The sequence below is a fragment of the Mustela putorius genome, unplaced genomic scaffold (genome assembly GCF_011764305.1).
Source record: "Mustela putorius furo isolate JIRA1106 unplaced genomic scaffold, ASM1176430v1.1 tig00000695_pilon_pilon_pilon, whole genome shotgun sequence".
Lineage (NCBI taxonomy): Eukaryota > Metazoa > Chordata > Mammalia > Carnivora > Mustelidae > Mustela > Mustela putorius.
Window position 1 is genome coordinate 6,806,277 of NW_025421447.1, and position 24,775 is coordinate 6,831,051.

At 58.6% G+C, this 24,775-nt stretch overlaps 3 protein-coding genes across 9 annotated transcripts; all 3 read left to right on the plus strand.

Moving 5' to 3' along the window:
- Positions 1-5: 5 nt before the first annotated feature.
- ACAP1 (ArfGAP with coiled-coil, ankyrin repeat and PH domains 1) lies at positions 6-11,701 on the plus strand. 3 transcript variants are annotated; one of them, XM_045083265.1, is made up of 23 exons: positions 599-637; positions 1,194-1,251; positions 3,778-3,990; positions 4,866-4,985; positions 5,169-5,222; positions 5,317-5,375; positions 5,614-5,797; positions 5,937-5,981; positions 6,103-6,198; positions 6,347-6,421; positions 6,503-6,612; positions 7,567-7,618; positions 7,714-7,814; positions 8,103-8,226; positions 8,330-8,541; positions 8,998-9,067; positions 9,192-9,286; positions 9,386-9,555; positions 10,082-10,254; positions 10,656-10,765; positions 10,852-10,962; positions 11,277-11,326; positions 11,518-11,701. In XM_045083265.1, the coding sequence occupies exons 4-23, from the start codon at positions 4,977-4,979 to the stop codon at positions 11,616-11,618; spliced, it is 2,001 nt and encodes a 666-aa protein (XP_044939200.1). In that variant the 5' UTR covers positions 599-637; positions 1,194-1,251; positions 3,778-3,990; positions 4,866-4,976; the 3' UTR covers positions 11,619-11,701. The 3 variants fall into 3 exon arrangements, 2 of the variants coding, with proteins under 2 accessions (XP_004760382.1, XP_044939200.1); XR_001180770.2 differs by lacking the exon at positions 3,778-3,990 and having other exon boundaries at positions 6-637; positions 10,852-11,188; XM_004760325.3 differs by lacking the exon at positions 3,778-3,990 and having other exon boundaries at positions 6-637.
- A 1,410-nt stretch (positions 11,702-13,111) lies between these two features.
- Positions 13,112-15,121, plus strand: KCTD11 (potassium channel tetramerization domain containing 11). The gene has a single exon (XM_045083271.1). The coding sequence runs from the start codon at positions 13,153-13,155 to the stop codon at positions 13,849-13,851; it is 699 nt and encodes a 232-aa protein (XP_044939206.1). The 5' UTR covers positions 13,112-13,152; the 3' UTR covers positions 13,852-15,121.
- Positions 15,122-15,252: 131 nt separating this feature from the next.
- On the plus strand, positions 15,253-17,347 carry TMEM95 (transmembrane protein 95). Of its 5 annotated transcripts, none has more exons than XR_001180802.2 (7): positions 15,253-15,570; positions 15,734-15,790; positions 15,982-16,062; positions 16,164-16,184; positions 16,342-16,456; positions 16,558-16,645; positions 16,780-16,918. XR_001180802.2 is itself a non-coding variant. In XM_013060428.2 (7 exons), exons 1-7 carry the CDS (start codon positions 15,402-15,404, stop codon positions 16,952-16,954), a joined length of 672 nt encoding a protein of 223 aa, XP_012915882.1. In that variant the 5' UTR covers positions 15,253-15,401; the 3' UTR covers positions 16,955-17,099. The 5 variants fall into 5 exon arrangements, 4 of the variants coding, with proteins under 4 accessions (XP_012915882.1, XP_012915885.1, XP_012915881.1 ...); XM_013060428.2 differs by having other exon boundaries at positions 16,342-16,422; positions 16,780-17,099; XM_013060431.2 differs by having other exon boundaries at positions 16,342-16,422; positions 16,558-16,661; positions 16,780-16,912.
- The last annotated feature ends 7,428 nt before the right edge of the window (positions 17,348-24,775 follow it).

Here is a 24,775-nt window from a genome sequence, read left to right on the forward strand (position 1 = left end):
AAGAAAGCTGGGAGCAGCCTGGCGGACTGAACTCAGCAAGGGCTTTCGAGGCCCAGAAGCAGGGCTGCAGCAGGGGGCCGGCGCTTGGTGTGGCTCAACCAACCTTATATGTACCATGTTCGCATCTTTAGTTCTTCCAACAAGCCTGGGGGCTGGGGAGGGCCATCATCCCCACCTTCCAGATGAGCTAACCTGAGGAATCAATGAGCTTGCCCAGGGTCCCTCCGAGAAACAGAATCAGGACTTGAGCCTACATCTGCCAGCCCCCCCAATCGCTGTGTCCCCCAAGGAGAAAGTCAGAGGGCCCAGGGCTCCCAGGAGGAAGGGGACAGCCAAGTCTCAGTGGGCGGGGCTACGGCTTCTCCGCCTGGCCCCGCCTCTGCCCCTCCCTTGCGCAGCCAGCAAGTGTGAAGTGAGAGGTCCTCCTTGGACACCCCTTACCCTTGGAGAAGGAATTGGGCACCCCCCCACAGGCTCTTCCCCAGGAAAGGACCCCCTCCTCCTTCCTCATCAACCCCTCCGGGGGCAGGGAGCATCTCCACCGTGTACCCCTGCCCGTCAGTCCCAAGACAAGACAAGCGGAGATGACTGTCAAGCTGGATTTCGAGGAGTGTCTCAAGGACTCACCCCGTTTCCGGTAAGTGTGCACAGGTCTGGGGGACACAGGGGGGTGAGGTCCAACCCCCCTAAAACACACACACACACAGCCACCACGCACATAGCACACAGCCTTCCCCAGGCCAGATGTCCTTCTAGGGGACAAGTTCATAAAGGGACAAGATCAAACTCGAGGGCCAGAGTAGCACCTCCACTAGGCGACCCTGGGCTCTGATACTCTGCACCCCCTTTCTGGGCAGAGGGGGCCGCTCCAGCCCGTCTTCCCCCCCAGAGCTGACACTCTCTCCTCCCGTCTTGGGGACCCCTGCCCCTCCCCCAGCACCTGCTGGGGCGGTTAGCAACTTCCTGCCTGGGCCACATCCACCCTCCCATTACCCTTCCTGCTCAGCCTGGGCCCCACGAGCTCCCACACTACACAGAGGAAGGGAGCCCAAGAGGGTGGGTGGTCAAGCCCCTTCACCGATCAGTTTTTCTGTCTGTCCCATTACACACTAACCCCAACGCCAACCTTCCTGGGGGGCCCGGACCCAATGCACCCAGACTCTGTTCCGGTGACCCTGTGCCTCTCTTCCCAGAGCCTCCATCGAGCTGGTGGAAGCCGAGGTGTCAGAACTGGAGACCCGGCTGGAAAAGGTGATGGGGGAGAGGCAACCCAGGATGGCATTAAGATGAGAGGGGCGGGCTGGGGAGAAAAGTGGAGAACCTCAAATAGTTCCGAGCGTTGTTGAATACTAACCATGTGGGCTAAATACTATGGGGGTCACAGAGAAGGAGGTGGGGGCTATGTACCCCCAAGGAGCACAGGGTCTTGGAAGACCAGACTCCCTGTGGGCTTCCTGGGTCAGCTGCAAGCCCAGCCTTCCCCTGGGCCCTGGGCCTCCAGACACAGGGACGGCAAGATGTTTGCCCCCGGGCAGCCCACAGATGGCCTTGGGGAGATAAACCAGTTGAGTGAGACACTTAAACCTCAGACAGGAAGGCCATCCCGGGCCACTTTTCATAAAATGGGCACATGTGTGCTGACAAGGTGACATCAATTTGGATGGAAATGCAGCCACAGGAGCCGCGGGTGGCTGTCCCCTCCCTCTGCCACATGGCATGACCCGATCATGGGAGCGCTGTCTTGTGCCCTTGGCCATATTCCGTTGGGGCAGGATCAAGTCGCGTGTCTCACGCTGGTGGGGGGGTGATGCAAGGGAGGGGACCATCCAGGGTCACCTGAGAGCATGTCTGTCACACTTGCCAATTTGCATTCTTTTTTTTTTTTTTTAAGATTTTTTGTATTTATTTGTGTGAGAGAAAGAGCGAGAGTGAGCGAGCATGAAAAGAAGAAGGGTCAGAGGGAGAAGCCGACTCCCCGCCAAGCAGGGAGCCTGATACGGGAGTCAGTCACAGGACCCCAGGATCACGACCTGAGCCAAAGGCAGTTGCTTAACCCACTGACCTACTCAGGCGCCTGCCAATATGTGTTCTTGTTTTCCCTCACTAGAACGTAAATGCCATGAAGGACTTTTATGTTCTGTGTTTGCTCAGTCCTCAGTGCCTATCCCACAGTCTGAAAGTTAGCCAACCATCAATTAATAGATAACATATTTTTATATATAATTTTTAAATATTTTTTTACAGATTTATTTATTTTAGCAAGAGTGCCTATGAGCAGGGGAGTGGGAGAGACTCTCAGGCCGACTCCCCGCTGAATGTGGACCCTCTCCCCTCCCCCTCCCCACCTACATGGGACTCCATCTCTCAACCCTGAGATCATGACCTGAGCCGAAATCAAGAATCACAGGCTTAAGTGACTGAGCCACCTAGGAGCCGCTAAGCCTTTCTCAGTTAATTACAGACTTGCAAGAAGTTGCAAAGATAGCACGGGGAGGTCCCACTTACCCATCACCCAGCTTCCCCCAGTGCTGGCCTCTTGTATAAGGCTAGTATGTTACCAAACCAGGAAAGTGATGAGGGCATGACACAAGGAACAGCCTAGAGAACTTACTTGGATTCTACCCATTTTGCATGTACAGTTGACCTTTGAACAACCTGAGGGTTAGAGGCGCTGACTCTCCATACTGTCAAAAATTTAAAATATAATTCCTCATTCCCCAAAAACTTTACTGATAGCCCACATTGATCAATAATGGAAACAGTCTATGAACATGTATTTCGTGTGTATCATATGTAACGTATACTGTTTTTACAATAAAGGGAGCTAGAGGAAAGCGTTAGAAAGTCAGAAGGAAGAGGGGTACCTGGTGGGGTCAGTCCAGAGAGCGTGCAACCCTGGATCTCCGGGTCATGAATTCAAGCCACATGTTGGGTGGGGTGCCTGGGTGGCTCAGTCAGTGAAGCGTCAGGTCATGATCCCAGGTCCCCGGATCGAGTCCCGCATAGGGCACCCTGCTCAGAGGAGAATTTGCTTCTCCCTCTGCCTCTCCTCTCAGCCCCGCTCGTGTTCCTTCCCTCTCTCAAATAAATAAATAAAATCTTTAAAAATTAAAAAAAAAACATGTTGGATGTAGAGCTTACTTAAAAAAAATAATAAACAAAATTTTCAAAACAATGAGCCATAAGGAAGAAAAATACATGTGCAGGACTGTACTGTGTTTATCCAAAAAAGTTCACTTAGAAGTGGACCAGTGCAGTTCAAACCCATGTTCAAGATCGATTGTGCTCTTTCTTTCAAAAAGTCTTTGTAATTCAATGGCATTTAATCATGTGCATATGTTCTTATAACCAGAATCACATTCAAAACACAAACATCGGAGCGCCTGGGTAGCTCGGTAGGTTAAGCGTCTGCCTTCAGCTCAGGTCATGATCTTAGGGTCCTGGGATTGAGCCTCACATCTACCTCTGGGCAGAGTGTGGTGTCTGCTTAGGATCCTCTCCCTCCCTCTGCCTCTGCCCCTCCACCCCTCATGTGCTCTCTCTCTGTCTTTCTCTCTCAAGGAAGGAAGGAAGGCAGGAAGGGAAGGAGGGGAAAAGGGCACAAAACTCTACCACCAGAAGGAACCATTCGGTGCAGCCCTTTGTCCAGCTTCCCTCCCCTGCCTTCTGTCACCCGCAGCAAGCTCTCAACTGTTCTTCTCCAGACTTTTGCCATTTCTAGAATGTTCCATAAGTGCAACCGTCCATTATGTGGCTTCTCTCTTTTTCTTCTCTCAGAGTATGCCCTTGAAGTCCACTCAGGTTGTTACGTTTCAGCACAAGGAGTTCCTGTGTGGATAGTCCGTGCCTTTGTGTTGCTGAGCACTCTTTCGTTGGCACGGATGGACAAGTTTATCCCCAGTTCTGTCTCGGGAAGTCTCATTTTTGGGGAAAGGATGGTGGGTAGGGAAGAAACAGCCACTCAGGATCCCAGCTGCAGCCAGTGACACTGTGAGCATCTGGGTCCTTGCGCCTGACCACAGACAGCTGACGGTGGTACCTGATTAGGTCGGGTCGTAGCTGGTCGGATCGTGGCTGGTCTCCTGACCATGACTCACCCTGTCGGCTACTTTCAGGTCCATTTCTTCCCTGCAGCCTTTGTCAGCCCTCGAAAGTGTCTATCAGTTCAACCAAATTTCACTGATGACCCAGGGCCCCAACTCTCCGAGACCCCGCTGCCCCGGGATTTCCCTACACAACTTCCCTGGTCTCCTGCCCCCTGGGCTGAGCTGAAGGGCTCCTTAGACACTCACTCTATCCCAGCTGTGTTGACTCAGGTCAGAGCCAAGCGGTGTCCCCTCGGGGACCGTGGTTCCCAAACCAGGGCCCGAGATCAGGAGACCTCACTCCAGCGCCTGGCTCTTCCAGAGGGACCCTCCTCAGGCCAGATGCAATGGGCCCCTGGAGCACCCTAAGGTGCCATGTTTGCTCTAGCCCGGTGGCCGGATGGCTAATTCATCTTAATAAGGGGGATGCTCAGTGAGCACGGGGTGGGATGACTCCAGACAGGGAAGGGCTACCCCCAGCCGGGTGGCCATTTATCCCGCAAGCCGGACACTGACCGAGGCTGGGGTTTCCGGGGAGTGCTGCACCCAGGCAATTGGGGGCAGGATGGGAGACAGGGCAGGGGACAGAGGAAGACATTTGGGGGTGGAGAGGAGGCGACACTAGCTTTGGTGAGAGGCTGGGAGAGGTTTTTAGCTGGGCACAGAGCGGTGGGAGCCAAGACGCAGACTGAGAAATCTCCCTTCCTGCCAAAGGGAGAGGAGGGGTGCCCAGTATGGGGGCACATGGCATAACTCCCCCTTAACCCCGTTGCTTCTTAGCTCCTCAAGCTGGGGAATGGCCTTCTGGAAAGTGGGCGCCATTACCTTGCCGCTGGCCGTACCTTCGTCGCGGGCATTTGTGACCTGGCCCGCCTGGGTCCCCCAGAGCCCATGATGGCGGTATGTCGAGCCGGCTGGGGTCTGCAGTGCAGAGATCCTCTGGAGGGGGAGGGAGGGCCTGGGGTGTCGGGGTGCCAGGCCGGAGTAGGGCTGGGGCTGTGGCCTGAGACAGCCCTGGCAGGCTGGGTGCAGACAGCCTGCCGGCCCACGCCTGGTACTCTGTCTCTGCCTCTCCGTGCCCAGGAGTGTCTGGACAAATTCACCGAGAGCCTTAACCACAAACTGGACAGCCACGCGGTAAGGGGGGGCACAGGAGGGACTGGTGGTGGGGAGCAGTGCTCTCTGTGGCCTGACCCTCCCCTGCCCATTTCTGTTCCCCGCACCCCCACAGGAGCTTCTAGATGCCACCCAGCACACACTGCAGCAGCAAATCCAGACCCTGGTCAAGGAGTGAGTTGGGAGGGGAAACCAGTCTTCTGTCCCTCTTCCCGCCACCTTAAGGGCCCCCCTGAATGGAGGAGCTGTGAGGTTGGGGGTTTCTGATGGCCCGACTGCTGTCCCCCATCCCCACACCCCCTTGGAGTCCGGACTGGAAGGCCATACATGGGCCGCCCACCTGGGACTTCTCTGCGGGGGCTGGTGGGGGTGGGTACCTTGTTCTGCACGTTACCCCTTCCCTCCACCACAGGGGTCTCCGGGGGTTCCGAGAGGCTCGCCGGGATTTCTGGAGGGGGGCCGAGAGCCTGGAGGCTGCTCTCATCCACAACGCTGAGGTCCCCAGGCGCCGGGCCCAGGAGGCAGAAGAGGCGGGAGCTGCCTTGAAGACCGCCAGGGCCGGGTACCAGGGGCGAGCACTGGATTATGCCCTCCAGGTACCTGCTGCCACCTGTCTCCCTCCCCGTCCCCCGGGATCCCAGGGCCTCTGGCCCCTCAAGGCTGTCAAGGTCCCCGTGCATTGGGAAAGGGCACTGTGTTTTCAAGACTGACCTGAGGTTTTTTGGGGACCCTCAGATCAACGTGATTGAGGACAAGAGGAAGTTTGACATCATGGAGTTTGTGAGTTTCGGTGTCCACGAGGGCAGGGTGGGGAGGAGCCTGCTGATGGGGGCCGGGAGGGGAGAGGGAAAGCCAGAAGGTTCCCCTGTCAGCTCTGCACCCTGCCCGCCTTGTCGCCCAGGTGCTGCGTCTGGTGGAGGCCCAGGCTACCCATTTCCAGCAGGGCCACGAGGAGCTGGGCCGGCTGGCCCGGTATCGCAGGGAGCTGGGCGCCCAGGTGAGGCCCTGGTGGGCGGTGGGACGGGCGGTGGTGAGCACCAGGGTGGGCAGGCTGGTGGTGGAGGGAGAAAGGGGGCTCTGAGAGGCTGTCCGGTCCTGGTTGGGGGAGGTCGGAGGATACCTGAAATGTCCCTCCTTCCGCCCAGTTGCACCAGCTGGTCCTGAATTCGGCGCGCGAGAGGAGGGACATGGAGCAGAGGCACGTGCTGCTGAAGCAGAAGGTGAGGCCTCCGGGTGCGGTGGGGCCTGGCTCAGGCCCCTCTGCCCACTTCAGCTGCCTTTTGACCCCCTTGTTCCCCCAGGAGCTTGGAGGGGAGGAGCCAGAGCCAAGCCTCAAGGAAGGGCCCAGTGGGCTCCTCATGGAGGGCCACCTCTTCAAGCGCGCCAGCAACGCCTTCAAGACCTGGAGCAGGTGAGGGGCGGGGGGACCCCAATTGCCCAAACCAGCTCCATTCAGCGTTTTTTGAATGGTGACAGGGTACTAAGTGGTGAGAAAACAGGCAAAACCTGATGCCCCCACAGACCATCCATCCCCAGCAGCAAAGCTGTCCAGTCAATCCTGTTAGGTTGGAAATGTGAGAAAGTAGGGGTGCAGAGAGCTGGTGAGGGGCTGCCATTCTAGAGAATGTGGTCGGGCCGGCTTCCGGCTTCATAGTAAGGTGATGGCATCCCAGGGAAGACCTGAAGGACACCTGGGGGGAGAAGGTTCTAGGCAGGGGGAGGAGCCAGCACTGAACCCAGGAGGGTCAGAGGGACAGAGAGGGGCACAAGGGTGTGGACAGAGAGAGGGAGGAGGGCGCAGGGAGGGGGAGATGTAGCCGGAGCCACCGAGAGGGCTTTGCGGGCTTCCCTGGGGACTTAGGAACCACTGCAGGGGTGTGGGGGGTCACCTGCTCTGACTTGGCTCCTTCCCATAGAGGATATTTGCGCAAATTGGAAAACCGAACCCCTTCCCTAAGATACTTCCATCTGTCAAAGAAACTGGCAAGCGACTCAGGGCCTCTGGCAGGCTCAGTCGGTGGAGGCTGGGACTCTAGATTTTGGGGCAGTGGGTTCGGGCCCCACGTAGGTGTGGTGAATACTTCAAAAAAAGTATTATAGCAGGAGCCTAATTTTATTGGGAAAAAGCATTTTACTGCCATCTACTGGAACGTTGTCTTCACAATTGCTCAAACCTCGGTTGTCTGGGGTGTGAGCAGCTTCTGTGCACACTGGCACAGCCCTGTGTCCTCCCAACGGGATGGGAGGGTCTGCCCGGCTCTCACCGCCACCCTTATGGGGCAGAGGGCACAGCCTGTCCAGTGTCCCTGTCCCGAGCTCGTCCCGATGCCCCCCACGCCCACGACTCTCTTTCTGCCTCCTCCAGACGCTGGTTCACTATCCAGAGCAACCAACTGGTTTACCAGAAGAAGTACAAGGTAGGCAGGTGGCGTCCCGGACGCCGGGGCCCAGGGACCCTCAGCCCTCGATACAGCTGGCTGGCTGGCTGCCCCTGGTCACCTTCCCCTTCCAGGACCCCGTGACTGTGGTGGTGGACGACCTTCGCCTCTGCACGGTGAAGCTCTGCCCGGACTCGGAGAGGCGGTTCTGCTTTGAGGTCGTGTCCCCCAGCAAGTGAGTGTAGGGCCCATGGCAGAGACATCTTGGAGGTCCCCATCCAGCAGCAGGCATTAACCCTTCGGTGGCTGGATTGGGGGGAGGCCATCTGGGGGTGTCCTGGAGGGAGGGATGGGGCGATGAGGTATATTTAGAAAGAATGGACCATGTAGTCCCAAATCTCTGTTCGGCTGGTGTTTTGCATGTTGGGACGACTGGGCCCCATCGAGTAGCATGTCAGCCAGCCGACCCTGGCACGTGGCTCCCCGGGCCTCAGACTGCCCCCTCTGCTCCCCACTCCTGCAGGTCCTGCCTCCTGCAGGCAGACTCCGAGCGCCTCTTGCACCGGTGGGTCAGCGCCGTGCAGAGCAGCATAGCCTCGGCCTTCAGCCAGGCCCGCCTGGATGACAGCCCCCGGGGGCCTGGCCAGGTGCCTTCCCGCGGACGGTGCAGGGAACGGGGGTCCCCGGGGAGGGGAGGTCCACCCCTTCCCCAGGCCCCAGGGCCAGTCTCTCTTCCTTTGTCTCCCCCAGGGCTCGGGATACCTGGCTTCGGGCTCCTCAGCTACCCTGGGCTGTGGCGGGATGGCCCGGGGCAGGGAGCCCGGTGGAGGGGGGCACGTGGCCGCCCAGGTGCAGGGCGTGGACGGCAATGCCCAGTGCTGCGACTGCCGCGAGCCAGCCCCAGAGTGGGCCAGCATCAACCTGGGCGTCACCCTCTGCATCGAGTGCTCTGGCATCCACAGGTCACTCCCCGTCACCCCCGTGGGGGCCCCACTCCTTCCTGCTGGGGGAGGGGGAGAGGGCCAGCTGAAGCCCAGCGTGCAGGCTCCACCCTCCCTCCCACCCTGCCCTGGCTCACACAGGGCACCGTGTCCTGGTCCTGCCCGAGGAGTTTATTGGCTTGACTGGGGTGTGGGGTCAGGGCTCTTGAGGGCTGGGGAACCCACGAAGAGCAGAGAGAGAGGAGAGGCCTCAAGGCCTCTGCGAGTCTGGCCGAAGCGGGGGTCGGGGGTGCAGGGGGATCCACAGGGTGAGAGAAGGGAGGTGGCTGGAAATGATGAGGCCTGAAAACTGACCTGGAGGAGAAGGGAGAAGAGGAAGCAGTAGGCAGAGCCAGGCCGGGCGGCCCCCAGCCCTGTGGCCTCCTGGTCAGCGCCTGCGGCCCCACAGCAGGCCTGATCTCCACTCTGGCCTTCCAGGAGCCTCGGGGTTCATTTCTCCAAAGTCCGGTCTCTGACCCTTGACTCGTGGGAGCCAGAGCTGGTGAAGGTGACTTGGGGAGCTGCGATGAGAAAGGGGGGGCGGGGTGAGTTCCGAGCTGCATGCCCCCAGGGCTCAGACACTCACCTCCCTCCCACCTGTCTGTCTCTGCCTCTGCCTGCACCTCCGGAAGCTTATGTGTGAGCTGGGGAATGTCGTCATCAACCAGATCTATGAGGCCCGCGTGGAGGCCTTGGCCGTGAAGAAGCCAGGGCCTAGCTGCTCCCGGTGAGGGTGGGGGTGGGGTGGAGCTGCTTACGGGGAGGAAGAGGGTCTGGGACTGGAGGAGGGGAGACGGGCCCCCTCTTCCCCACCATGCTCTGCCAGGCAGGAGAAGGAGGCCTGGATTCATGCCAAGTACGTGGAGAAGAAGTTCCTGACCAAGCTTCCTGAGATTCGGGGGCGAAGAGGTGGCCGGGGGCCCCCCAAGGGGCAGCCTCCTCTGCCCCCCAAGCCTTCCGTCAGGCCCCGGCCAGGGAGCCTCAGATCCAGGCCAGGTATAGCCTTGCTCAGACATTTATGGAGCCCGGCTGTGTGCCCAGCACTCTGCCAGGAGGCACAGAGCATGAGGCCCTGGCCTTCCCCTTGCCAGGGCTGGGGGTTGCGGGGTGGCCCACACCAGCATGGGTTCTTTTTTCACAAGGCAAGAGTTTCAGGGGTTAAGTGAAGGACGGGAGGGAGTGTAGGGCTAGACACAGGTAGCGAGGGTCTCAACTGCATGAGAAAAATCAGGGAGTGAGAAGGAGCCCGCTGGGGGTCCCAGAGGTGGGTGGAGGGCGTGTGCTTGGCCAGAGTGCAGGGAACGGGGCGTGGAGGCTGAGTGCTCACTGGAGAGGTCTGGGCTGCCCAGTAGTTGAACAGGAAGAGGTTAAGGAATGATGCTGTCCCTGCCCCATGCCTGGCACACACCCCAATCCTCTCCCTCCCACTGCAGTCCTGGGAGTCCCGAAGGCCTCCCTGTAGAGCATCTGGGGACTGTGCTGAGAATTTTGTACCAGACTCACAGCCGATTCCCTCCACCAGAGCCCCCGTCCGAGGACCTGGGCAGCCTCCACCCTGGGGCCCTGCTGTTTCGAGCTGCTGGGAACCCTCCCTCCCTCCCCACCATGGCTGACGCCCTGGCCCATGGAGCTGATGTGAACTGGGTGAACGCTGGCCAAGAGAATGCCACTCCCTTGATCCAGGCCACAGCTGCTGTGAGTCTCACTGACCTCCCCGTCCCTTAGGCTCCTTCCCTCTGATCCCTCTCTGATTTGGGGCCCACCTCTCACCCTTCCTCCGACACCATAAGGAATGATGACCGAGAGACACTGGTTGCTAGGGGTGTGTGTGGTCTGGGAGCAGATCACCTGGGTTTGAATCTGAGCTCCCACCGCTCACAGTTGTGAAGCTCTGTGTGCCTCAGTTCGCTCATCTGTAAAATAAGGCCACACACCTCATGAGATTGTACTGTGGACTTCACAGGTCAGTACAGCTAAAGAGGTAGAGCAGAGCCGGACGCACCATATCCCAGCCCCTGGACAGACCCCATCCTAAAACATCTTGGGTCAGCTTATAAAGATGCTACCTTCTCTTCCTTCTCAACCCTTCTGTGCAGAATTCTCTTCTGGCCTGTGAATTTCTCCTCCAGAACGGGGCGAACGTGAACCAAGTGGACAACCATGGCCGGGGGCCGCTGCACCATGCAACCATTCTGGGCCACACGGGGTAGGAGCGGGCAGGGACCCCGGCTGCGGGAAGGAAGGGCGCGCAGATGGGGTGAGTGGCCGGCTGAACCTCGCTATCCTTTCCAGGCTGGCCTGTCTGTTCCTGAAACGGGGGGCCGATCTGGGAGCTCGGGACTCAGAAGGCAAAGACCCTCTGACCATCGCCATGGAAACGGCCAACGCTGACATTGTCACCTTGTAAAGAGATCCAGGGGCGGGGCTAGAGCTTGCCCCACCCATATGGGGCGGGGCTAACGCCGGGAGCGGGCGGGATCCCGGACCCGGCCTGGGAGAGGCTGTAGCGAGTGTAGACTGGGGCGTGGAGCAGTAAGGGGGGCGGATAGGGTCCACGGATGGTGAGGTCCGCCCGCGTGAGGGGCTTCGTGGCCCCAAGCGTCTGCAAGCACTGGCCTCGGGGGAGCAGGTGACTTTACCACCGGAGCTCCGAGGGTGGGCACCTGGGAGTGGGGCCGCCACGAGAGAGTCCCTGGGCCGTAATTCCTCCCCTCCAGGCTCCGCTTGGCGAAGATGAGAGAGGTGGAAGCGGCCCAGGGCCAGGCAGGTAAAGAGCCTCCCGCCCCGCCCCACACTGCAGTTCTGGGCTTCTGGGCCCTGAAGGCCCGCCGGGCCGCCCTCGTTACTTCCACGGCCGAGTCCACAGACTCACACCCGGCGCGCGGGAGGGCGCACGGGAGGGCGCACGTCCCCGCGACGCCGCCTAGCGCCCGCCCAGCCCGGCCTCCCTCCCCTCAGGGGATGAGACGTATCTGGACATCTTCCGCGACTTCTCCCTCATGGCGTCGGACGACCCGGAGAAGCTGAGCCGCCGCAGTCACGACCTCCACACGCTTTGATCCCCGGCCCTCGCGCGCCCGCGCCTCCGACCCTGTCTCCCCCGACCCCGCCGCCCCTGGGCCATTAAAGCCTCCGTGCTGTGCGCCTCGCGTCTTGCTTCCCCTGCAGGGCGCCTCCCTCGGGCCAGGCCGGGCGGCGGGCGTGCAAGGGGTCTGCGAGCTCTAGCCGGCGATGTGGACGCGGCCTGGCGCCGGGCGGGTCTGGGGCGGGGCTCTCGGCCTCTGGCGACATGGCCAGACGCATCCGGCCGGGGAGAGGCCGCCCGCGTGGGCTGGAGGGCCGGCCTCCCGGAGGGGGCAGCTGGCGTCGGGCCGGGACTAAGAGGCGGGGTGCGGCCACCCCGGCCGACAGGCATCCCCGGAATGCGGCGGCTCAGCACCCGCCCCCTCGGGAATTCCCGATGGGAGCGACCGGGCGGACACCGCCCCCAGACCCGGGACGGCCGGGCCTCTGGCCACTCGCTGGGCCGCAGACGTGAGGTCGGGCACATCTGGGGGCCCGCGGGGCGGTCGCGGCCACATCCGGAGCGACGTGCCTGAATCACTATGGGGATCCCACCCCCGCCCGCGTGCGCCCGCCCTGCTCGTCCGCCCAGTCTCTCCGGTTCCTGACTCTCGGCTCCCACCTCCACCCCGGCCGCGCGCGAGCCCCGCGGGGGCGGGGGGCGGGGCGCCAGGGAGGCGGGGCTGTCTCTTAAAGGGCCCCAGTCGCTGCCCTTAGGCCACTTCCTGGGGGCGGAGAGGACTGCGGCGGCTGCGGTGACAGCCGGGGAGGCGGCGGCGACAGCCGGGGAGGCGACGGAGCCCGGGTCCCGAGACTCCCGGCTGCTCCCATCAGAGTCCTTCGGTGGTCCTGGCTCGCGCTGAACGCGCATTCCCGACCCCCGGCCGCTAGAGAGGCACCTCCGCGCCCGCTCCCGTCAGCCCCGCCTCTGCCTCCCGAGACCCGCGCCGGAGCCGGGTCAGGCCAGGCCTGCGACGGGCTCCCGGGGCCCTGCGTGCACTCGCCCGCGGAGACGACGATCTGCCCGAGAACTCGGAAGCTGGGTACTTCCGAGGGTCGGCCTGTGCTCGCCACCGTCACCTGCTGGTTGGATTCCGGAAACTCGCTGTCTGAAGCCCTCAGAGCCCAGCTGCTGACTCTCCGCCCAGAGTCGAATGCGTCTGGACCGAAGTCTCTCTTCCCTCTCTGGCTTCCGCGCTTTTCAAGCGTACTCGCAAGCTTTCCGCCGTGTCTGTGCCCGGAAACCGTCTCCCCCACTACCAAGGTAGCTGGGGTGAACCCCAGATCTTACCGCCTTGTGCTCCAACCTGTGCATCCAACCCTGAGACAGTCTGAACTTTATGACCCAGTTCTGCCCACACCCAGGGAGTTCCGCCTTTTCTTCTCTTTCGGTGTCTCCTGTACTCCCCCAAAATTTCGCCGCCTCCTGTGCCCTCTTCGCCCCCCTCTTTTGGGGGCCCTGTGACCCTGAATGTGGGGGGCACACTCTATTCCACCACTTTGGAGACCCTGACTCGCTTCCCAGACTCCATGCTGGGGGCCATGTTTAGGGCGGGCACCCCCATACCCCCCAACCTCAACCCCCAGGGAGGCGGCCACTACTTCATTGACAGAGATGGCAAGGCCTTCCGGCACATCCTCAATTTCCTGCGGCTGGGCCGCCTGGACCTGCCCCACGGGTATGGGGAGACAGCCCTTCTAAGGGCAGAGGCTGACTTCTACCAGATCCAGCCCCTCCTGGATGCCCTGCGGGAACTGGAGGCCTCTCGGGGGGCCCCTGTACCCACAGCTGCCCTGCTCCACGCAGATGTAGATGCCAGCCCCCGCCTGGTGCATTTCTCCGCGCGCCGGGGCCCGCACCACTACGAGCTGAGCTCCGCACAGGTGGATACCTTCCGAGCCAACATTTTCTGCACAGACTCCGAGTGCCTGGGGGCCATGCGGGCCAGATTTGGGGTGGCCAGTGAGGGCAGGGCAGAGGGAGGCCCGCACTTTCGTCTGGAGTGGGCCCCCTGTCCCGCAGAACTCCCCGAGGCAGAGTATAGGAGACTGGGTCTGCAGCCTCTGTGGACTGGGGGGCCAGGAGAGCTACGGGAGGTGGTGGGTGCACCCGGCTTCCTGGAGGAGGTGCTGCGGGTGGCTCTGGAGCACGGTTTCCGTCTAGACTCCGTCTTCCCTGACCCCGAAGACCTGCTCAACTCGCGATCTCTGCGCTTTGTGCGGCACTGAACCCGCCGCCTTCCCATCTGGGCTGGGTGGGGGAGAGGGTGGACAGCAAAGGGAACGAAGCCCCCCCTGAAGCCTCTTAGCTCTGCCTCTGGAGCCATGAGAGTCAGGGCTCCCGCTGCACCTGACTGGAGCCCAGGCATGGGCAGCAGCTCCCAAGTCTAAGCGCGCTGAAGGCTCACAGCCACGGGAAGGATCTGGACTGGTGCTCAATCTGGGATGGGTGGGGAAGGTTCCCAGGCTTGTCCCTGCCGGAGACTGGCGGCCTCTAGCGTCTCCTTGGTGGAGCTCAGTATTCAAGGTTCTAGAAAAGTCCGGACACCTCTCTGCCCAGGCTCAGCCTAGCAGGACTCTGGAGGGACACTGGAGTGTGGGAGAAGGACTTCGGGTAGGTGTGATGTGGTCTCCTGGACCGTGGATTCTCCTGCTGCTGAATGGGCCTGCTCTGGCCTGACCAAAGAGAGGCCGGAACACTCTAGAATATGGGAAGGGGGATTCTTTGCCATGTCCCAGGTCACCTACTAAGGGAGACAGAAAGGCTACACCCTACCCTAGGTCGGCTTAGGGAACTGGAGAGAATGCCCATACTCTAGATACCCAAGTGTTTTCTAGGGCCCTATATTGCTGGAGCTGGCCACAGGGACGAGGGTGGCATCTGCTTGGGTCCTGGGCTTGCTTTGTTCACGTGCTCACATGTGCCAGCCAGTGTGTCTGATCGATGTGTGGGTCTCTGCCGTCCCGGCTCCTGTCTGCATTGCCGGAAACGGTATCCGTGGGCTCTGCGTGCCTAGGCCGGTTTGGGGTTGCCCGGTGACTCTTTCAAGTAAATCGAGAGTGAGGAGTTTCATCAGAAAGGGGGGGGGGGACTGTGCACATGCATATAGGACATGTAGGACGCATGTAGACTGTGCACATGGAGGCAGGACAGGCCGGTGGAGGTCTCAGCCACCAGGATCTTCCGGGTGGAAGATAAGAGAAGTCCCTGGGCCCAGCCAGGCCTAGGAGGCCCGTGCAGAACTCTCCGTTGCTAAGGCAACTATGGGCACGTTGCTAGGAGATGGCTGGGAAGGCCCAGGCTGCCCAGGGCAGAGGGGAGATGAACAGAAGAGGTGGGGAGAGTGGGGGGAGGACAGGGAAAGGGGTGGGATTTCTGGTTCCCCCATGAATGGGAGACTCATGCACAGCTTCTTCACTGGGGGAAGCACTCGCTCATTATTTATCGCTGGTCATGATTTACAAGAAGAAAAATAAAATTGCTTTGTGGAACCTCAAACTTGTCAAGAGTGCTAAGGACCAGGTTGGGGGGCACTGTCCCCTTCGCAGCAGAAGCCCTGCTTTCTCTGCCCTGGTCTTCAGGTCCTGAGTTCCTTGGGCCCCACCTTTGCCCCAGCCAGAGATGGAACTTGGGTGCCATTCCATAATGTTCTAGAATCCCCAGCTGTTCTGGAACATGCTCCAATCTCCAGGCAGAGTTGGAACTAGGATTATAGGATTCAGAGGCCTTCTCGGCCTCAGTGGGGCGGGCACCCGTCTGCCACCCACCAGCAGGCCTCATGTGGATGCTGGCCTTAGGTGGAGTTTTCCTGGCGACCGCCCAGGCCTGTGTCCTCTGCCACCTCCCAGACCGTGACTTGGCGGGCCGCCTGGCTAAACTCTGCAGCCGAGTAGAGACTCGGTGGAAGGACTGTAGGGCCTCCTGGAGCTTCCCTGCCTTTGCCTTAGGTAAGCTCAGACATCCAGGGACCGGGACCACCACACCCCCAGTGGCGCAGTCTGTGGCTTCCCAGCTGGGCCCCTCAGCTGCCCCCTCAGACCACAGCCCTCTTTAGACACTCTGGCCTCTTCCCCCGCGGAGAGAATCACAGGTTCCCGCCTGTCTCCACAGATGAGACGTCCATGAACAATGTCATAGAGAAGACTCACAGAGTCCTGAGGGTCATGGGTGAGGCCAAGGGGCAACGCACGACCCAGGGCCCTGGAGGGGCAGCTGCGAGGGGGCGGGGAGGCAGGGGCAGGGCGGCCAGGTGGAGCCGGGAAGGTGTGATCCGCGATCGGGGAGGTGCTGCTTGGGAAGGGTGGAGGTGAGCCCGCCCTGGCAAGGCACCGGGAGACACTGCGGCCCTCTCTCCCCAGAGATCAAAGGGTCTCTCTCCTCTCTCCCTTTGTATCGGCATTGGCTGCAAAACACCAAGCTCCCCGCCTACAGCAGGGAAGGTACTGATGCCGCCAGGGATGGGGGCGCCCGGGCGCTGGGAAAAGGGGGGGCGTGGCCGAGCGGCTCCCCTCCCCCTACCCCTCCTTGTCTTTGCTTTCAGCTCTCTGCGCGCCTGCCTGCCGTGAGTAGAAAAGGAAAGAGTAGTGAGGACGCGGGCATCTGGGGTGCTCGAGGAGAGCCTGGCTGTTGTGGCGGAAACCGGGGCGGGGGCGGGGGGAACTCTGGGAGGCAGAGCCGGGGCTTCCCCCGCCCCAGCTCGTTCCCGCTGTGTCCTGCAGGGGGCAGCACCGTCGTGTACAACTGCTCCACCTGCCAGGAACTCGACGTCTGCTGCTGGCCCCGAAAGCGCTGCCTCCCAGGTTCTACCCCTCCGCCCGGCCTCCCCTGGCTCAGGTCTCCGAGCTCTCGGCCACCAACCCTCCCCCCCACCCCGCCCACACTGCGACGGCTGGAGAGGTCGCCGGGTCCCTTATTGCTTCCTGGGTTCCCTGCAGGAAGTCACGATCTCTGGGAAGCTAGGGTTCTGCTCCTCGCTCTCCTGGTGGCTGCCTTCCTGCTGGGTGTTCTGAGCCTCCTGGTGGAGTGAGTCGGGGGCGGGGTAAGGGCGGCAGGGGCCTCGTCACTTCTGAGCCCCCCAGTACCTTCCCCCACCGTCCCTCCCCCAGCTCCACCCTGCCCTGCCCATCCCAGGTCTCCCACTCTCTGTCTGCCCTCAGGTCCAGTTACTTGGAAGAAAAAAGGACGAGTGAAGGTTTCCACAGCCTCCCAGCCTCCAGTTCTAAAGACCATGAACCCACAACTTCCACTTCCCTCCAAGGGGATCAGCCAGCCCCTGAGTTCCACTCCCAGAGGTTCAGTCTTCCAGACCCGGAAACCCAGATGTCCCCTTGATCCCAGTGTCAGAGGGCCTCCTGGGACCCAGGCACCCCACTGGAAATCTCCTCCCTCCAGCCCTCAACTAATCAGACAGGAGCAGCCAGCTGCTGGTTCCAGGAAATTATCTACAGAAGGAAAGAATCCCCTCCTCGCCACCCCTCCCACGCCCCCTCCCGCCTGTTCTCGGAAAGCAGGGGCCGCCTGCCCCAGAAGCTCCTCCTGGCCCTCTTGTGACTGATTGGGAATCCGGGAATGAGTATTTTGGAAAACTCCCTCCCTTTAGAGCTGAGACCACATCAGTCATCCTGCTGACAGGCTCTCCCTCCATTTAACATTGTGAAGCCGTGGCCTCCCGCGGAGGCGTCCCTCCTGCCAAGGCCAAGTAAACCTGTTGTCAGATGGCCTCCACCCCTGCCTGGCCTCTGTCTGCATCTGGGGAGGGCAGAGGGGGACGGGAGACTCAGGGTGGCACAGTGGTTCTCGTCTGAAGGACGGTGGCAGTGGGGGTGGGGGGTGGGTTCTGCCCCAAGAGACCTTTGACAACATCTGGGGACGTTTTCTTTTTTTTTTTTTTTTTTTTTTTTTTTTTTTTTTAAAGATTTTATTTATTTATCTGACAGAGAGAAATCACAAGTAGATGGAGAGGCAGGCAGAGAGAGAGAGAGGGAAGCAGGCTCCCTGCCGAGCAGAGAGCCCGATGCGGGACTCGATCCCAGGACCCTGAGATCATGACCTGAGCCGAAGGCAGAGGCCCAACCCACTGAGCCACCCAGGCGCCCTCTGGGGACGTTTTCAATCAGGGGATGTGCTCCTGGCATCCAGTGGGTGCAAGCCGGGGGTGCAAGCGGGGGGTGCTGGGCTCCACAACGCACAGGGGAGTCTCCAACGATTCTCCTGTCCCAGGACCTCAGTTGTATGTGCTGGAGAAACCCTGGCATTGCCCCCCCAGCTGTCAGAAGGTTTCGGTTGGTGGGTGGAAGATGAAACGTAGAAAGAGTTAGCCCGTTCTCAGCCACAAGTCTCAGTCTGAGGGCCTGGGCCTGGAAGGGATCCCAGTCTGCACCTAGACCAATGGTTTTCAAACTGGGTACCTGGAGGCTCCAGGGTAAAAGCCATCATCCAGCCACCCATTGTAGTCATCTGGGCAGCTTCAAAAACTACCCGTCCTGGGGTGCCTGGGGGGATCAGTCATTTGGGCATGACTCCAGCTCAGGTCATGATCTCTGAGTCCTGGGATGGAGCCCCATGTACGGCTCCCTGCTCAGGGGAAGGCGGCTTCTCCCTCTCCCTCTGCCCCTCCCCATGGTTCATGCTCTCTCTCACTCTCTATCTCTCAAATAAATAAAATTAAATTAAAAAAAAAAAAAACAACAACAAAAACAACCCACCACTCAGTGGGTTAAAGCCTCTGCCTTCGGCTCAGGTCATGATCCCAGGGTTCTGGGATTGAGCCCATCGGGCTGTCTGCTCAGCAGGGAGCCTGCTTCCTCCTCTCTCTCTGCCTGCCACTCTGCCTACTTGTGATCTCTCTGTCAAATAATATCTAAACAAAAAACATTTAAAAAACAACCCACCAATTATCCATCCCTGGGCTTTATATCCAGAAATATTGGATTTAGTGGTGTTGAATGGGACCTCGGTTCATCTTACAGCTAGCCAAGGCTAGAACCCCTGTTTCGGGGTGCCCATGTAGCACACCGCATGGAGAGAGGAATGCCTACCTCTTCTAGGAAAGTACCTTCCATTTTATTTCACACATTCTAGTCCAATCTGTTATTTTGCACCCAAAAAAAGAGAGACCCAGAGATCATATATAAAATTCCTACAACTTGCCCAAGATCATATAGCTCGTTCATCCATTCCTTTGACAGACGCCTAGTGAGCGCCCCAGCCAGGATGAGAAGCCGAGGCTGCTGGCCACCCTGGCCCCACGGCTTCCTGCTGGTCTGCGCCAGCTGCCTCGTACCCCCCAACACTGTACCCATTTTCCAGGCTCCACATGTGGGAGTAGTCCTTGTTTTCACACTCAGCGCCCAGTGGGTCAACCGATTCTGCCCTTTCTTGAAGGACCTCTACCCTGTCTGTGCCCTCCTCCTGTCCTGTGGCCCCACTCTAGACCCCTCTGACTGCAGACTCCATTCTCCCAAGGGTGCCATCTGACAGCCCACTCCGCTCTCTGCCGCCGCACCCTCCGTGGCCACATGGGTCTTCTCGAAGCGCCACACTGTGGATGGCCTCCTGTCCAGCGTCAAAAGATGGTTCAGAACTCGGGCTTCATAGTCGGGCTGCCACGGTTTCAGATCCTGGCTCTGTGTCTCACCGGACCTCGGGCAAGCTATTGTAACTTCTCCATTCCTTGAAAGGCAAATCACGCAGTTCATTGATTCGATGGCTTTTTCTGTTTTTATTCTGTTTACATTTTATCAGCTCAGCCCTCGAAGACACGTCGTGCCATGATGTTCTATATCACCAGCGGTGATCTCTTCACTACGGGGAACTCTGCCAGCATTTGACCCTCACAGGATTACTGCGAGGTTCAGATAAGTTCAGGGACAATGCTTGGGACGGCGCCCACATGTGCTGGGCCCTCGCTAAGCATTAGCTGTTGCGATCTCTTACTGAAGTCCTTCCCTAGCTCTTTTCCACCTATGGAATACAGACCTGGACGTTGACCCTGACATTCAAGGTTCCCCACGTCTTAAGGGGTCCTCATCCCAGAGCTGACCAAACCCAGGTCGAAGTGGGATCTCTACCTGAATGCCCCAAAGGCCTTTCGGAGTCTCCCGGTCCAAAACCATTTCCCTCCCAGACCCGCCCCCTCCTCTTTGGCATCTCCCTCAAGGTTAACAGCAGCGCTAAGCGTCTGATGGACTGTCCCTGGCTCTCATGCATGTGTGTACTTCTCAGCAGTGAGTGTCCTCTGCAGTCTGGTCCCCTGGGGTTCTGCATCTCCGCAGCTCTGCCCACCCCAGAGCCACACTGCATCACTGGTAGTTGCCCAAACCCTTTGTTTGCGCCCGGCTTCTTGCCTTTGCCTGGGCTCGTCTGCATACCCGAATGCCCTTGCCTCCAACATCACCTCTTCCGAGAAGCCTGCTCGGAGCTCCTCAAGCAGAGCAGAGTGTCCCTTCCCTAGACGTGTCTCTCCTGTGGCACCTGTTACATCAGATTGGTGGTGTTTCCTTAGAAACCTTCCCTCTAGGGGTGCCTGGGTGGCTCAGTTGGTGAAGCGTCTGCCGTCCGGTCAGGGTCACGATCTCAGGGTCCGGGGTCAAGTCCTGCATTGGGCTCCTTGCTGGTCGGGGAGCCTGCTGCTCCTTCTCCCTCTGCCTGCCACTCCCCCTGCTTGTGCTCTCTTTCTGTGTCAAATAAATAAATAAAATATATATTTTTAAAAAATCTTCCCTGAGCCCCTCTCCTAAGAACAGAGACTGGCCATTTCAAACAATGGCCCCTAAATTCTTTGACACATCTCCTGTGGACAGGCAGGGTCTGTGCATGCCTTCCTCTATCGCTGGCCAGCTGAATGTGCCAGGAGTGACACTGGGCCACTTCCTGGGCCATGTCCTAAAGAAACTGGCGACCTCTGCCTTCTGTCTCCTGGGATATCTGCTCAGAAACCCAGTCACCATGCGGTGAGGAGCCCCGTGGAGGGTCCACACTGAGGAGTTGGGTCAAAAGGCAGCATCTACTATCCCCGTGGGAGGATAAGACAGGCCCCAGCTGTCAACGGCCAGACCCACTCGAGCAGAGAAAACCCATCCCCACCCTGTCCTGGTGGAACTCCAAATTCTCAGACCCCAGGAGCATGATCAGAGAGTTGACCCGTGCCTCCAGGCCTTACGGCTCGGCAGCAGATCGCTGCAACCATGGGGGCAGATAAAGGAGCTGAGGACCTGGCACCAATGGGCCCTGTGTTCACGACATAACTCGCCACGCCCTTCCAGCTACGAGTCACTCGCCAGCCACAGACTCCATCTGGTCCCTGTAAAATGAACGTGAACGCAGGCCACCCCGGAGGGCGACGATGCATCCGACGTGATTCCAAGCATTTCATGCTCTGTATTAGTCACCTACAGCCGCGTAACAAATTGTTCCAAAGCTTAATGGCCTAAAACAATAAACCTGATCTCAGAGTTTCTGAGGATCAGAAATTCAGGAGCAGCTTTGCTGTGTGGTTCTGGCTTGCAGCTTCCCAGGACAGCGCTGTCCGGATGTCGGTCAGGGTCACGGAAATCCGAGGTTTGACCAGGGCAAGAGGATCATGTTGAAGCTGGCTCACTTGCATGCCTGACAGGTTGGTGTTGGCTGTGGGCAAGAGGCCTCTGTCTCTTGGCGTGGGGAGCCTCTCCCTGGGACCGCTCGTGCCTCTTCATGACCCAGTGACCAGACCTCCCCAGAGGGAGAGGCTTGAGAGAGGAGGGTGGAAGGCACACTGTCTTGGATGGGCCCATCCTTTCTGCACTATCCCTCTGATGCCCCAGATCAGCCCTGCTCCCCCAGGAGGGCGCTGTGTACAACATTAATGCGGATGGGGGGGTCACTGGCCTCCACTCTGGCTGCCGTACACGTGGACACAGGAGCACAGAAACAGGAAGTAACTTGCTCAGAGTCACCGATGGCAAGCGACAGGGTAGGGACTCCAACGCTGGTGATTAGACCCGGGGGGGGGGTGCTCTATGCTGTGCTCCTTGGTGACCTTGGAGGAATAGGGTGGATTTAGGGCACTTCCCACTTAGGAAAGCAAACCAGCAGGGACATACAGCGTGGTGGGCTGCCTGGAAACTCTAGCGAGGCAAATCCAAACTGGGAAGCGACGGGCCTCCAGGAGCCGGGGGATGGAGATGGGGTGATGGAATGGAAGGGTTTCACCCCAGGGTATAGGAAGAGCCAAGTACGGGGGGTGGGTGGCAAATGAGGAGAGGGGCAGGGACAAGTTCACCAGGGAATGCTGATGGGGGCGGTTCGGGCTCTCCCATCAGCATCACTCCCAGCAAAGGAGCTCCTGATGTCAAAAAGTCTCCTTGGCTTCTCTCGACCCAGATGACGGCATCTCACCCATTTGTTCATAAAAGTTTACTGAGCACCTACCCTGTGAGCTAGACCCTGGACTGGGCAGGAGGGACACAGCAAAACTCAGACAAGATCAAGTCTTTTTCTGCCTGGAGCTTGGAATCGAGCAGCGGGAGACAGACAAGTTACTGGCAAGGTCGGAACAGCAATGAGTGCAATAACGGGAAGCAGGGATGTTGTTGGGGTTCAGGCCTCCTGCCCTTAGCCAGATGGGAACAGCCCCACAAAGGCCCAAAAGAGAGAGAGGGATTTTCCCCTGTTGAGAGGTTGGCATAGGTAAGGTGGCAAGGGACAGGCCCGTGATCTCAGGGAGCAGAGCAGGAAGGGAGGGGCTACGGGGGCGCTGATGCGGCTCCCAGTAGGAGAGGAGAGTTTTCCGCAGAAGGATGGGCCCTACCCTCCACCCAAACCCAAGGCAGTAGGTGGGGAAGATACCAGAGGGCCTCTCTGCTTACCCTTCTGGTTCCCTGCCTTCTGGGCAAAGACTTGGCCGGGGGTGTGCGTGTGCTCATCTTTCTCGGATGCAGAGCCCGTGGGGCAGGGCTGGGGTTGGGGAAAGGCAGACTGAGTGGGACTGGTGCCCGACCCAGGCCTCCAAGCTTAGCAGGACGCCCCATCTCAGCTTAGAAGGGGTGCCACCCGAGAGTGGTCAGGCAGTACTTCCCACGCAGGTAGGGACGAGAGAAGCTTAACTCCAGAAGTCAGATGGGAAGAGGGAGAAGGGGAGGAAAAAAGAGGCTTCTCATTCCCTGGGTTTTTTCCAAGCTAAAGGCAAAGGTGGGGCTGAGCCTCCGTGTCCGGTTTCCTGCTGGAAAAATGGTCTGGTTTCCTGCTGGAGCACAGGACTTAGGCCCAGAGTCCAGTCGCGGAGGCCCCTACCTTCACCTCCTCTCCATCCCATTGCCAAGGTCTCAGCAGGGCCAACCTCTCTCCCCTGAACCGGCGAGAACCTCTTCCCAGAGCTCCCTGTCCTTCCTCTCTCTCTTTTTCCCAGTTGCTTACGCAGCCGCCTGGTTCTCTCATTCCTCTCCTAAAAACGTCCAGCCGTTATCAGAGCCCTCAGGTAAGGCCCAAGCTCCTGACTGTGTTCTCCAAGGCCCTGTAGAGTGAACCCCACCAGGCCAGGGATCGTGTCTGCTTGTTCCCTAGAACCTGACACAGCGAGAGCTTGCTGAAGGATGACATAGTGCCTGACTTGGCTCCTGCCGGCCTCTCTGGCAGCAGCTGCTTCCTGTATCCCCATGTCCTCCACATGTATGTGTTCAACTCCTAGAAGACCTCTGATGCTCCCAGATCTGTGAAGATGCTGGACATTTGGAGGAAAATCAGTTGTTATGCATTCTTCTCCCCAAAAGCTCAGGGAACCACGTGATCCCCATCAAGAACTCGGACAACATCAAGATAAGTCTCAAAAAACGTGTTGAGTCCAAGAAGCCAAATGCAATTACAGCCTATGACTCCATCAATAAGAAGGTCGGGAGCAAGAAAAAGTGATCTATGGGGGCGCCTGGGTGGCTCAGTGGGTTAAGCCTCTGCCTTCAGAGGGTCATGATCTCAGGGTCCTGGGATCGAGCCCCACAAGGGGCTCTCTGCTCGACAGGAGCCTGCTTCCCTCTCTCTCTGCCTGCCTCTCTGCCTACTTGTGATCCTCTCTGTCAAATAAATAAATAAAATCTTTGGGGGAAAAAGTGATCTATGGGTTTTAGACATGAGAATGGTCACTGGAATTGACTAGCAATGGACACAAGGCAAGTTTCCAAGATCACTGGAATGTTCTGGGTCTTTATCAGCATCAATACACATGTACATTGGTTGAAATGTATTGAGCTGGGGAGCCTGGAGGGCTCAGTTAGTTAGATACCTGACTTCAGCTGAGGTCATGGTCTTGGGTCTTGAGACTTGGCCTTGCTTCAGGGTTACCTCCTCAGCAGAGAGTCTTGTCCCTCTGCTTCTCCCCCTCCCCCTGCTCATGCACTATCTCTCTCTCTTAAATAAATAAAAATCTTTAAAAAAAAAAAAAAGAAGAAGAAGAAATGCATTGAGCTACACAGTTAAATCTGGGCATGTTCCTAAATGTGTCATACCTCAATAAAGTACTGTCAGCATACAAAGTTGCCAGTGTTCGTATCAATGACAAAAATCCTTCAGACTATGGATTAAACAGCACATCAGACATAACCAAAGAGAGAATTGGTGAACTGGAAGACAGACCTGGATGGCATCACAGTGACCCAAAGATTGAAAGATATAGAAGAGAGTTTAAACAACATGAGGGATGGAATGAAAAGATCTAGCATAATACTAATCAGAGTCCCCAAAGGGGAGAGCCAAAGAATGGAGGAAAAATAATGTTTGAGGAAATACTAGCTGAGAATTTTCCAAAACCAATGAAAGATATGAATTCATAGATACAGGAAATAGAATACACTGATCAGAATGAGTAAAAAATAATCCATACCTAGATATTTTTTAATAGAACTACAAAATACCAATGATGTCTTAAAAGCAGGGAGAAAGGACAGAGGAATGACAGACTGAGCAGACTTCTTCTCAAACAATATGCACTGTACCTGTTACATGCCTACACTGTCCCAAATACTAAGAGTAGGAACAGAGGATGAGGGGAGCCTGGGTGGCTCAGTGGCTGGGCATCTGCCTTTGGCTCAAGTCATGATCCTGTGGCCCTTGGATCAAGCCCAGCGTCAGGCTTCCTGCTGGTGGAGATCCTGCTTCTCTCTCTCCCACCCCCCTGCTTGTGCGTTC

What these genes read in the sequence shown, in the direction of transcription:
- ACAP1 (XM_004760325.3), top strand. Translation starts at nt 585, where the DNA reads ATGACTGTCAAGCTGGATTTCGAGGAGTGTCTCAAGGACTCACCCCGT. An exon ending in GCCTTCAAGACCTGGAGCAG is followed by an intron (nt 6,613 to 7,566) that starts GTGAGGGGCGGG and finishes TGCCTCCTCCAG; the next exon opens with ACGCTGGTTCACTATCCAGA. An exon ending in TTTACCAGAAGAAGTACAAG is followed by an intron (nt 7,619 to 7,713) that starts GTAGGCAGGTGG and finishes TTCCCCTTCCAG; the next exon opens with GACCCCGTGACTGTGGTGGT.
- KCTD11 (XM_045083271.1), top strand. Translation starts at nt 13,153, where the DNA reads ATGCTGGGGGCCATGTTTAGGGCGGGCACCCCCATACCCCCCAACCTC.
- TMEM95 (XM_013060427.2), top strand. Translation starts at nt 15,402, where the DNA reads ATGTGGATGCTGGCCTTAGGTGGAGTTTTCCTGGCGACCGCCCAGGCC. An exon ending in CAGAGTCCTGAGGGTCATGG is followed by an intron (nt 15,791 to 15,981) that starts GTGAGGCCAAGG and finishes CTCTCTCCCCAG; the next exon opens with AGATCAAAGGGTCTCTCTCC. An exon ending in CCGAAAGCGCTGCCTCCCAG is followed by an intron (nt 16,423 to 16,779) that starts GTTCTACCCCTC and finishes GTCTGCCCTCAG; the next exon opens with GTCCAGTTACTTGGAAGAAA.